This window comes from Rattus norvegicus, chromosome 7, assembly GCF_036323735.1.
Source record: "Rattus norvegicus strain BN/NHsdMcwi chromosome 7, GRCr8, whole genome shotgun sequence".
Lineage (NCBI taxonomy): Eukaryota > Metazoa > Chordata > Mammalia > Rodentia > Muridae > Rattus > Rattus norvegicus.
In genome coordinates this window covers 116,173,664-116,186,727 of record NC_086025.1, presented here as the reverse complement: position 1 = coordinate 116,186,727, position 13,064 = coordinate 116,173,664, and the positions used below count along the sequence as shown (strand labels likewise).

The following is a 13,064-nucleotide window of genomic DNA, read 5'->3' as shown; positions in this document are numbered from 1 at the left end:
CCCTTCTGGTGTCTCTCAGGGGACCAGGGAGGAGAGGAGGGCTGTCGGGGACAGACATGTTATTTTGTTTCAGATATGCATTTACACTGCCCATTCGGAGTTTGGGCAGTGGAGAAAGTAGACTGGGAGCCCAGCCTTGTCCTGTCTGTCACTGTCCTGATGACAGCCATTCCCACCTCAGGATAGCCCTGTGGAAGGTGGGGCATGGGAGGCTTGTTCATGCTCTTCCCAGGTCACAGGCTAGTGCTTCCCTGGGTTGCCTCTCCTGCTGCCCTCCCTTCCCTGATCCTCGGCTCTGGATTTTGCTGGGGAAGGTGCTAAACAGATTACACTTGTAAGATGGTCACTTAAAGACGGATCAGGTGGAAGTGTGGGCTGTTCTTAAAACCGGGTGGCAGGAAAGCCACCTGTCTTAGGGTTTCTATTGTTTCTACTAAATACCATGGCCAAAAAGACAAGTTGGGGAGCAAAGGGTTTATTCAGCTCACATGTTCTGTAACTCTCACTGTTCATTATTGAAGGAAGTCAGGGCAGGAACTCAAACAGCAGAATCCATGGAGGAGTGCTGCTTACTGGCTTGCTCCCCATGGCTTGCTCAGCCTGCTTTCTTATAGCACCCAGGACCACCAGCCCAGGGACGGCCCCACCCACATGGGCTGGGCCCTCTGCAATTGATCACTAAATGAGAAAATGCCTTACAGCTGGATCTCACAGTGGCATTTCCTCAACTGAGGCTTTTTCCTCTCTGATCAATCTTACCTTGTGTCAAGTTGACACAAAACCAGCCAGCATGCTACCTCTGATGAGACAGTTGGGATGTGAAGACCTCGTCCTGCTGGGGCAGAAGCTCAGGTGGAGAATGTGAGTTTGAGAACTCTATGATTGGAACAAGCTGCTTCAAAAACCTGGAGAAAACTGGTGACTGGAGAAGCTGGGGGGCACTGACTAGGCAGTGTTTGCTGCACAAAGGTGATAGTCTGATCACAGAGCCCCATTGTCATGGAGGAGGTCAGTGGAACTGCCCTCAAAAAAGCCTCAAACTAGTCCCAACTCCAGAGTTAGATGTTGTATTAGTCAGGGTTCTCTAGAGTTGCAGAACTTGTGAATAGTCTCTGTACAGTAAGGGATTTATTATGATAACTTACAGTCTGTAGTCCAGCTCCCCAGCAGTGGTCAGTGGTGAATGGCAAGTCCAAGGATCTAGCAGTTGCTCCATCCCACAAAGCTAGTAGATGTGTTGGCAAGTAAATGCAAGCAGGTGAAGAAGAATCTTCCTTCTTCTAATTTAGGTCTGCAGCAGAAGTTGTGGCCCAGATTAAAGATGTGTACCACCATGCCTGGATCTGGGACTTGTTTTGTCCTAGGCTGACCTTGAACTCAGAGATCTTGTTTTAGTCTCCTGGGATTCATAGCCACTATGCCTCAAGATCTCCATGCCAAGATCCAGGTCAGAAACTTGAATCTCCCAGCCTCAAGATCAGGATCGCAGGTGAGCCTTCCAGATCTGGATTGTAGTTCGTTCCAGATAGAGTCAAGTTGACAACGAGGAGTAACCATTACAGATGACTTCCTTATAGTCCCATGTACTGGAGGAAAACAGATATTTTAACAACTTCAGGAGCAGTCGGGGCCTTCTAGGCAAGACCCCTCTGGCCTGTTCCTGTACTCTGCATAGCTCAACTGGCCCCAGCACTGAGGCTAAACCTGCAGCTGTCCCTTTGCTCACCTTGGGAGTGCGTGCGTGCGTGCATGCTTGCCTGCACGTTATATGCTGGCAGTCTCTAAAGTAAGATGACAAGATGGACTACCAGGACCAGGACGTGCTTCTCCAGTTATTGGATGCAGTGCTGAACCCTAGGGTTCTCCTGGATCCTGCTCAGCTTTCCTTTCCACTGAACCCTGATGCCTTTTGTTTTAAACAGTTGGCTGGTTAGTGGACCTGTAGTCCAGCCCCTGGCAGCAGGGACGGCGGCTTCTGGTTGTAGAGTCTATGTCCTGAGAAAGGGGGCAGTCCAAGTTGATCAAAGTTCCAACTCTTCCAAGGCTTCAGTCATAGGGCATTTCAAACTAGCAGCCTGGGATTCCTGAGCCAAGCTTGTGAATAGTCTTATGGGAAACTGGTTCTTGTCTCTTAGTAAGGCCTTCCTTTCATAACGTGTTCATTTCAAGGGGACATGAGAAACTGACTGACCCAAGAGCATCGTGTTTTTATTAAAAAAACAAAAACAAAAACAAAAACAAAAAAAAACAAAAACCTATTTTTATGTGTAATTTTGTGGTGCTGGAGTTTGTGCTTTACATCTGAGCTATGTTCCCAGGTCTGTGTGTTCCGTAATTATCAAGCACATCTCTTACATCAGGCCAGCTTCTAGAAGTTCTGTCTCACCAACGAGAAACTATCTCATAGGCCAAACACTAACAAATCAGTCAAGTTAGTCCACCCAACCACCTTCATTTGCCCCATTTACACATTCGGAAGACAAACAGTTGACTTAGCTCTCTCATCAACACTACATACACTCATCAGAAGCTGAGCACGACCTGACAACATGGGCAGTTACATCAGGGCATGATCGAGTGAAACGAGCACTTAGAAACAGGAGGAGGAACAGGAGCCTCGTGTCAGGTATGATATAAACACTCGTGAGACCTTGTCTTTTTTTTTTTTTTTTTTTTTCCGGAGCTGGGGATCGAACCCAGGGCCTTGTGCTTCCTAGGCAAGCGCTCTACCACTGAGCTAAATCCCCAACCCCGAGACCTTGTCTTAAAAACAGTAGGACGGAGCAGAGATGGTGCAGTGAATAAGAGTACATGCGCGAGCGCGCACATACACATCAGGTGGCTCACAATGTCATTGCCGGTTCTAGGGGACCTCTGGCTGCAGTGTTAAAATGTTACCTACATTTTCCGGGTCGTAGTTACAACCTGGTATAACTAACTGTCAAGGATAACTGCCAGAAATTCTATTCTTTTATCATATTAGGGGTCGGGCAGATCGCGTTACCTAGGCATCCCGCAAAGTAGGCGGGTCGCCTTAGATAGCAACCTTTACCCGCTCAAAAATTCGTCTCACATAAGCAGTGAGGACTCGGGCGTCACCCCGAATCGTTATTTTCCTTACTCATAAGTTTAAGGCATAAGGAACCTACCTACACTCCTCAGGGGTAAGAAATTATATTCTTATTACAAGTATGGTGAGTGTTAGATCGTCTGTCTGACTAACAGACTTATTTTCTTGATAGTTCTTTGAGCGGCTTAGGATTTGTATCACTTTAACTCCTCATTTGTAAAAGGAGAAGGGGGGAAAAAGAATCCATAATGCTTCGCACTTCTACATGCAAATTAGAAGCAAGCACCGCAAAGGCTCACGGGGCGGGGCTCCACCCCTTCCGTTTCGAGCTTCGTTTGAGCTGTCGCGAGAGTTGGTCGTTCCGGTGTCGGAAGCTGCTCATAACTCCGGCCGAGGGGCGGGCTCGCTGCTGACGGCCTTTCATCCGCTCTCCGCTACCTTGGCGGCGCAAGATGGCCGATATCTCGCTGGACGAGCTCATCCGGAAGCGCGGAACGGCGACCAAGGGACGGTGAGCGGCTTTTTCCTTTATTCGAGGCTCGTGGGGCTCGCTGTTTCTTGGGATTCGGGGGCGGAGGAAGGAACAGCTTGAGGGTGCGACGCCGCTTGTGCCCGCCCCCTGCGTCCGCCGCGCTTCTTATTGGCCGGGCCGCGCGGGCCCAGCCGCTAGGTAGTCCACTGGCTGCTGGGCCCGGGAGGCCTGGCCCAGGCGAGCTGAGGGCTGGGCAAGGCGGGCCTTGCTTCCCGGGGACGAGGTCTAGGGGACCACCGTGGCGCAGACTCTGCTTGGCCTTTAGGCCCTTGGAGTTGAGTGTGGACGTTGAGCCAAGGAACCCAAAGCTGTACATGGCCAGTTCTGCTGGCTCTCTCACGCCACTGTGGTTAGCCCGACCCGTTTTAAGCTAAGAGCTTTTTCATAAGCGAAGTGCCTTCCTTGCTCTTTCACTAGAATGTCTGTAATGGTTTTTCGTTCGTTTGTTTTCTTGAGACGGGCTCTCACGTAGCCGGCGCAGGCCTCGAACTCGCTGTGTCTCTGAGGAGGGCCTTAAACGCCAGCATCCTCCTCCTCCTCCCATTTCCCAAGTGCTGAGTTTGCTTCTGTTTGAAAAGCTGGCTTCCTCCAGGCTGTCCAGGCTGGTTTCGAACTCTTTATCTCAATCGATCCTCCTGCCTCAGTGTTTTGAGTAGCTGGTGCTCCAGGCACTTCGGTGTTGTTTAATTATCTTACACCCATTTCACAAACTGAATTGGCCTCAGGCAAAGACAGAAAAACAGTTCCAAGAGAGTGCATTGACATTCACTGATGTATGCTCTGGAGTCTTAATTGAGACATTCAGATCCAACAGACTCAAAACATCGGTAGCCATTTCTAGCTTTTATAAATTTGCAATGTGAAAAAGTGGTAACTCGCCTAGTGGTCAGCAAGCATATAGTTGAGCTGCTGTAAATGTTAGGAACTGTTTTCCCAGACTCTTATCTGCTCAGCTATGCCAATCCTTCCCTGTGCTTGTGTCTAGTAAACTCTGTTGTCTCCCATACTGAAACGAAATGATCTCAGCGCCGGCCGCCATCTCTGCCTGGCTTACCAGCTCATATCGTCACCTACCTGTCTTCTGGATCATAAGGAGATAATCTTTGAGAGGTTGACAGCCACGATGATTAAGCCATTTTAAGGTTTTGAGACCTTTTATTAATGGCCAGGCCAAGAGTAGGTCACTTGGTGACCATGGTCAGGGGTGCATTGTTTTTAAAGACAAGACCAATAAAGTCAGTGCTGGGGAGGAGGTCACAGTAGTAAGGAGGTCACTCACATCAGTGAGGAGGTCACTCACTTGAGTGGCCTTGTAACGTGTTTCCTTGCAGAGTTCAGCAGTGTGTTCCAGACACTACATGACATTATCTTATATATACTTCTTCATGGTGATTTTAGTTTCATGTTAAGCTTGCACAGACATCAGGTATATTGGTTCATAACTGCACCAAGGGAGAGTCATGGCCATTGCCAAAGGCGACTGTTGATGGTGGAAGGCTGAGAACTGTTAGACCAGTGGTTCCCACCTTCCTAATGCTGTGACCCTTTAATACAGCACCTCATGCTGTACCGACCCCTTCCATAAAATGATTTTCTTTGCTACTTAATAATTTCCATACTGTTATTTGTAATGAATCTCTGTTTTTCAGTGGTCTTAGATGACCCCTGTGAAAGTGTTGTTCAACCCCATGGGTTGAGAATTGTTAGTCTGGGTGGACACAAAATATGGGACCCATTCATTTTATTAGCACCGCTCTGCTGTTTTCTCATCTGTTGTCTGCGAATACAAGTCTCACAGATCTTCCCTCAGGTAAATGCTGTGGAGTTGGTTCTGGGTTGTCCAGCATACCTGAACCTGTCCAGGCCGTACAGGTTGCTAACTGTTGGTAGGTTCTGCTGTTAGATGTTTCCCCTCGGTTCCTGAGGCCATGCCATCTATAAAACATTGGGTTCATCTTGGAGTGTGCAGTCTTAAGCGAAGCAGTAGGGACAGCTTCAGGGAGGAGAAGACGTTGTGGAGAACAGGTTGTGAACCAGACACACAAACACACACACACACACACACACACACACACACACACATACGTTCCCCCTGCACATAGTGTTCTTGTAATGGTGTTGTTAGAATGTTGTTCAGAGAACTACATGTTTGTCAGCTGTGACATTGCTATGACAGTACTCATCAACTAAAGGGCTCATGGTTTGAGGTAACTGAATGGAGAAGTGAAAGAACAAGAATACACCCTTACAAAGGAGGTGCCCTACTTCCTGCTTGTGGGCCTCACTCCTAATAGCCCATTTAGCTATGAACTCATCTGTGGAGTAATCCACTGGTAGGGTTAATCCTTCAAGATTCAGTCACACACCCCCACCCCCCCACACCCCACCCCCGGAGCTAGGGACTGAACCTAGGGCCTTGCGCTTGCTAGACAAGCGCTCTACCACTGAGCTTAATCCCCAACCCCGATTCAGTCACTTCTTAACAGCACCATCAAATCAGGCATGGTGACACACAACTTTAGTCTCAGCACTTGGAGGCAGACGCAGTTGGGTCTCTTAAGTTCAAGGAAGGCCTGCTTGGTCTACAGAGAAAGTTTCAGGACAGCTAGAGCTACATAGACCACCCAGTCCATCCCCATCTCCAACCCAAAATAAAACCAACATCCAGAAACCAACCCTTCATTCTAGATCTGAACTATAACTTTTTAAAAGTTTGTACCATGTTAGAACTGAGGGTGGTAGAGCATGCTGTGATCTCAGCACTAGGGAAGCTGACGTAGGAGGCCTGATGCCCAGCACCAGCTGCCTAGACCCTGTCTCAGAAGACAGAGAATGCACCTTCTAGTAAGTGTTCAGAGACAGTGTCATGGGGCTTTCCTTGAAGGAAGAGAAGCCGGGGACTACATGGGGAACGACTGCGTAAGAAGGCTCTGTATCAGACGTTCAGCCTCACCTTTCCAGTTAACTGCCCTTCTCTTTCCACATGTATGTAGGAAAGGCTTAAAGAAAAATGATGTGGTTTTTTAGTGTGAAAATTCTGCTTTTATGTGAAGATTGGATTGGGACTGGCGTATTCTGGAAGACTTGAAGGCAGTACAAGAATTACAGCTTCCTGAAATTCCATTTCACTCACACAGTCAGCAAACACTAGATTAGGGCTCCATGTCAAGTTCTGTGAAGAGTCTGAACAGTTTCAGTAAGGAAATGCCATTTCCAACAGTAAATACTTTGTTGAGTGCTTCTAGAAGGAATCACTTAACTGTTGTGGCAATTTTGGTTGTGTGTTTAATGATTTAGAGTGTGTGACTTTCGGAGCAGCCACTCTCCTTTTGGTGGATGTGGCAAAAGCCAGAGTGTCTGCTAGGGAAAACAGCCTTCTTTGACTTACCTGGCTGTTAAGCCCTCCCTACTGCTTACCACAAGACTCTGCACACCCCAAGGCACACCATGTGCAGCCAGGACCTGGGGAGGGAGTTGCAATCCAAGAGCAGCAGCAGTCTGAGAGCAGAAGCCTGTGTAGTTTAGCCAGGTTAGAGAGCGTGGCAGGACTGCATTATAGAGCAGAAGGTCAGTATAACCTGGGCCCCCTGTTAATCATGAACAGACACTTGGAAGAATGGGTGTTTGTAGAATGAGAAGAGTGGTTTGAGGGACACTTGATCTATCTGTCCCTTGATGAGACCCTGCTGTCCTACCCACACTTGTCTCTTGTGATTTTAGGTGCAAAGGGCCTATGCTAGGTATCACTCTAGTACAGAGACAGGCTGTGCCCCTCTTGACGTCTGCCTTAGATGTGAGAGTCTCTGATTAAATTAGTTGAGACCGCCCTACCCTTTAATTTGATTAGTCTAGTTCTGGGGATCACTGCTGGTCTAGTCAGAGTGTGCTAGAGCTTTGTGTCCCATTTGAGGAGTCTTTGGAGCGGAAGTGGGTGGAGGAGAGTGGATTAGCCCAGCCACTGTCTAGACCTGGCCCCCAAGGTTACTCCTAGTTGAGGTAAGATGAAGGAAATGTGGCCCCACACACACAGCCAGGGGGAAGGAAAGTTTTCAGTAAAGGAATGTGTCCTGGTGTCTTGTCTTTATTACTGATTTGGGTTCTCTGTATAGAAATTATCTCAGTGCTGGGTCCATGCTGCAGCTCTTCCAGTGGGCTTGGATTGGATCCCAATGGCAGTGTACAACTCTACAACTCTGGTCTGTAGGGATCTGAAGCCTCTTGACTTCCCTGGATTCTCCATGCACTTGGTACACAGACATACATTCAAACAAACCCATAAAATAAAAGATGGATAAAATCGTCAACAAAACCACCCCTGCCCCCAAGTGACCTCAGGACCAGTAAAATGGATCGGCAGGTTAAAGTGTTTGTCACCAAGCCTGACAACCTGAGTTCCATCCTGAACTCCTGAAAGCTGACCTCTGAGCTCTACATTTGTGCTGTGCTACATACATGACCACACACACACATGAATAAATGGTTTTTAGTGATGTCAGCATACACATTATCTAACATACTCCCCATTGTGTGTTTAAATGTAACTCAGGGTTACTTTCATGAGCCTCTTGTATCTGACATCTGGAGCTAGTCTTGGCTCTGTCTTCCACAGAACCAGGAAGGCAAGGCATTCCTATCCTTTACACACCTCAGTGTATGCCAGGTTCTAGTTGGAGAATCGGAGTGGGAAGGGTCCACCTGACGTCTACAGTGTCCCTTCCCAGGATCTCAAGGAGTAGCTATGGGTGCTTGAAAGCTATTGCAGAGTTGCACTGGTGATCTTGTTCAAGGTGGGGCAGCAAGAGTCCTGCTTAGGGCTAGAGAAAGATGGCTCAGCTGTTAAGAGCCCCGACTGCTCTTCCAGAGGTCCTGAGTTCAATTTCCAGCAACCACATGGTAGCTCATCACCATCCATAGTGAGATCTGGTACCCTTTTCTGTTCTGCAGGCAGAACACTATATACATAAAAAAGAAAAAAGGAGTCCTGCTCAAAGGCACCCTCCCTTACCTTCCCAAAGACAAACATGCAGAACTCAGTAGTTCCTAAAATGGAGTGTGAGGCCGCAGGTCTAGAGATGGGGTGAGACTAAGACCTCCCCATAGGGACGCTTTGTTAGTCTTCAGCAGTTCTGGGGCGGGTAACACAATTGACTGAGGAGGCCTGCCCCTAGCTGGAGTGTTTATTTGAAGAATTCCTGATGACTAATGCCTGTCTTGTAACTAGCTGCTGCCTGCTGGGATGAATAGCTGTCTTTCCATGCAGAAAGCAGAGATGTGATTATAAAAAGCTGGGACACAGAAGCTCCCAAAGCTGTGAAAGGAGTTGAAAGAACTCGTGTAACCAGGGAATGAATGCATCAAATTGCAAAGGTAGCTACTCCCAGCAGGAGCAGCGCCTACATCCCTAACTGCCAGCTCCTCCCCTCCACAAATGCACTCTAGGTGTCCAGTTGACAAGTAGCACACATGAAGGTGGCCTCTAGGGTTGTGTGACATGGCCATGCTGAGCTGTTTTTATTTTTTTTTTTATTTTATTTTTTTTTTTTTTGGTTCTTTTTTTTTCGGAGCTGGGGACCGAACCCAGGGCCTTGTGCTTCCTAGGCAAGCACTCTACCACTGAGCTAAATCCCCAACCCCCTGAGCTGTTTTTATTACTGTCCTGTTTTTCTCAGTATATCCCTGTCACCATGCAAGGCATTATTACTATAGGTGAAAATGTCAGTCCAGGATGTCTTGGTGATTTCTATGTGAGCAGCCAAGCACTTTCGTCCAGTGTTCTTCATGTGTAGGAGAGTGTGCTTTGTCCCTGAGTAAGACTAGAACCCTAAGATGGTGCTCCACCTAGGGGCAGTAGTCATCTTTACTTTGAAAATTCACGTCAATAATGCTATTTGTTGGTATTTTAAATAGCTAGAGGGACATTCAGATCTATTCTTCACCAGTAGTGCCTAGGATTAGGGTAATCTCGATTATTACAGTAATCCTGTTTACAAGCTTGTGGTGTAGGGTTTGGTGTTTTGTTTGGTTTTAAAGATTTACCTAGCCAGTATAGTATCCCATACCTTTAGTCCCAGTACTAGGAGGCAGAGGCAGGTATCTCTGTGAGTTTGAGGCCAGCCTGATCTACGTAGTGAGTTCCAAGATAGCTGGAGCTACACCAAGAGACTATCTCAAAAAGCTTTTTTACTTTATGTTTTGGTTATTTACCTGCATGTACATGCATGCCTGGTGCTTTTGATGGGCCAGAGGCGGTTGTCAGATCCCCTGAAACTTGAATTGTAGTTACTTGTCAGCTGCTGAAGTGAGTGCTAGGAACTGAACTCTGGTGCTCTCGAAAGAGTGGCAAATGATCTTAGCCAGTCTCTTTCTAGCCCCTCCCTCTTTCTGACAGTAATGTTTCATTGCTTAAATGATTGATGAAATGGATAACATAACTTTTGAAAGCGATCTTGATGGTTATGATTATGATGTCTAGAATGCCACCAGATTCCCTTTGTTAGTTTGTTTGAGAGATGAGACAGAGAAGCAGAAACACTTGATCTCAGCAGCCTGAGGCTACTTTGTTGGAGTAGTGAGGGGACACAACCTTCCTGCGGGATGAAAGCTGAACAAACACACTTAAAGAGGCTGGGGACATGTACACATGTATGGGCAGGTATCAGAAAATTGAGTTTTTATACTGGGCATGTGGTCTCTGCCGGAGGAGCAGACTAGTCAGGCTGGGGCTAAACCTAGTTCTTTTTTTTTTTTTTTTTTTTCTTTTCTCTTTTTCGGAGCTGGGGACCGAACCCAGGGCCTTGTGCTTGCTAGGCAAGCGCTCTACCACTGAGCTAAATCCCCAACCCTTAAACCTAGTTCTTTAAGGCCCCTGATTGACCCGATGACCCGAGGCTGTTACCCAGACTCTGGAAGAGTGGTAGTAGAGGATAGTTTCATGGAGGTTTCTTCCAGCTGGAGGGGGGTATGACAGTCTCGGTGGGGGTGGGGGTGGGGGTGGGGGTGGGGGATATTGAAGTTCCTTTTAGGTGGGATAGGGGCTGGTAGTTTTCCCCCATGAAGAATTCTGTGACCCTCTGGTTGGTGAAAGCTTATAGTGTTTGTGCTTGTAGTGTATAGAGCTTGGTGAGAAAGCTGAAAGGGCAGGGACCAAAGGATAAAGTTAACACAGTCATAGTGATTAGGCTGCCAAGGGGGTAATCCATGGTCCCCAAGCAGTGTCCTTCCAGAAAGTATTGTCTACCCTTTCTCAGTGTTTGGTTCTTTCTAATAGTTGCTTAGCGTTTTCTCTTTTGGGCCAGATTGTTTTGTATAAAAACAGTTTTCTCTTAGGAAGGCACAGATAGGTCCCTTTCAGCAGTCCTTAAGTGTAGTCCTCTGTGGTTTTGGAGGACCACTGGAGCCAAAGGATCTATTTGATTTTGCAGGGTAATGATGCTTTGTTGTACCAAGGTCAGGTCTTTCTTCATCTTGTTGGTCAATTGGCTGGGTCGTACCTGTTGGAGCCCTATCACTTGTAGGGTGAGAGCCATTGGAAGAGCAGGGCTTACATGGAACCTTTCCTATGGGTCTAGGGGGAAGTTCAAAGGGTAAACACTTAAGACAGGGTAAAAATGTGACTGTGGGGATGAGAAGGATGAAAGAAGGGCCTATGTATACATATGAGAAAGCCTGTGGTTGAAGGTTTGTATGATCCATGTGTCTTTGGGCCCCATCTCAAATCAGGTGTAACTTGTTGGTATGGAAGCAGCAGCATTTTTTGGAGGAGAGTGCAAATTCCATCCTCAGCTGGAGTCAGAACTAGTCATGGCCTCCTGCAACAGCCAGAGGAGTTGTGCGTCAAGCAGATCTCAAATTTCTCTTTAAGTTTTAACAGAAGTTAATTGATTTAGAAAGGCTTCAGTCCATCTGATGTATGTAGTTCTGTGTAGGCAAAACGAAGGATGAATTGGATCTCCCTTCAGAGATCACCCAAAGTACTTTTAGCAGTTTACAGTGCAGATTTCTCTGACAAGGGGGACAGTGTAGAAAGGGCAGCAGTTAAAGTGCCTCAAAGGAGGGTCCATCCAGGGGACCAGTAAAACTCAACAAATGGCTAAGATCCAGAAAAATCAAGAGGGAATAACCAACCGTACAACCTTGTGGGAACATTAAGAGACAAAATTAACCTGAATTTTGTTTAGTAAAGTTAAATCCAGCCAGATTATGGATCTGAGTTTTATTGGAGGGTAAGGTAACTTTAATTAGGAATTTATTGTGTCAGACTCCTGCATAAGGAAAAGCACCTGGAAACTTTGTAAAGAGAAGCTTAATTTCAGCTAAATTCAGCACCTAGTTGGCAATTTAAAAGAGAAATAGAACTCTTGTCATTTTTTTTATAGGATTGTCTATCAAAGTTTTCAGAGATATCCCTTGGATAGTCAGAATAAATATCCAAAGCTGTAAGTTTGGTGGCCAGTAGAAATGGTATGCAGGTCCTGTACCAGTTGGTAGGTGGGCTTACATACAGGTTCCCACTGCTCATAGGATCCTCATGGCCTCAGTTCAGGACACTGGGGGTAGAGCAATTGCTGCTTGCTTCTCTGTTGTTTGAGGCATTTAGGATGTGAATGTAGACTCTGTAGACTCTCTCACAGGCAGAGAATTCATTCCCCTGTCACATAGGTGAGAAGTAATTCATCCTCACTACAGAGGTTTTTTTTTTTTCTTGTTTGGCCTACTGAGTCCGAGATGAGCAGCAGGGCTTGGCCTGCCATATTTTCCCAGCATCCTTATTCTGTAAGAGTCTAGTGTGCAACTTACTCTGGTGCGGTTGTGTCATCCAAGGGAACGATTTGGTCCTGCAGACAGCCTACATGCAAATATATTATAAATGTAGCCTATTTTACTCATTTAATTTTCATAGCCATTGTCTTAAACTTCTTATTGGTGTTTGAGAGAGAATTTCACATCATGCACCCCAATCCCACTCAACTTCCCATCCCTCCATATCAGCCCTCCGTCGGTCCAAAGAAACCTCCCCCTCCAAAGAAAACCGAAAATAGAATAAATTTAAAGAAAAAGAATAAAAACATTTTGCTGTGATGTGTCACGCAGTATGACCTTTTCCCAAATGCCTTTACTTGCATATGTTCATTGCCGTGAATCATTGGTCTGGTTTGAAGCCTCTGGCTTCTGCTGCACTATTAATACTGGATCCTCGGGGTTGGGGATTTAGCTCAGTGGTAGAGCGCAAGGCCCTAGGTTCGGTCCCCAGCTCTGAAAAAAAAAAAAAAAAAAAAAAAAAGAAAAAAAGAAAAAAAAAAAGAGTAGAACAAATACTGGATCCTCACTGGAACTCCCTCAGATATCTTGTGTCATGGTCGTCCTGCAGCTTTGGTTCTGCAGAACCAGACCTTTGACGGGCTCCAGCAGTCGTAGATGGGGTAGATGTTAGGGCGGGCAGCTCAGAGCCCTGGGCCTGGGCCT

At 46.8% G+C, this 13,064-nt stretch overlaps 1 protein-coding gene and 2 non-coding genes across 4 annotated transcripts in view; 1 reads left to right on the top strand and 2 right to left on the bottom strand.

Moving 5' to 3' along the window:
- Nucleotides 1-2,675: 2,675 nt before the first annotated feature.
- Trnap-agg38 (transfer RNA proline (anticodon AGG) 38) lies at nt 2,676-2,757 on the bottom strand. The gene has a single exon. It is a non-coding gene; the product is annotated as a tRNA-Pro (tRNA).
- Nucleotides 2,758-2,987: 230 nt separating this feature from the next.
- Nucleotides 2,988-3,138, bottom strand: Rnu12 (RNA, U12 small nuclear). The gene has a single exon (XR_005487719.1). It is a non-coding gene; the product is annotated as a U12 minor spliceosomal RNA (small nuclear RNA).
- Nucleotides 3,139-3,408: 270 nt separating this feature from the next.
- Nucleotides 3,409-13,064, top strand: part of Poldip3 (DNA polymerase delta interacting protein 3) — a 28,428-nt gene continuing 18,772 nt past the window's right edge. The window contains exon 1 of one of the 2 annotated variants that reach the window (XM_006242090.3): nt 3,409-3,581. In XM_006242090.3, the coding sequence (XP_006242152.1) occupies nt 3,523-3,581 (59 nt within the window). In that variant the 5' untranslated portion in view covers nt 3,409-3,522. The remainder of the gene's footprint in view (nt 3,582-13,064) is intronic. The other variant, NM_001130506.1, reaches the window with a different exon arrangement.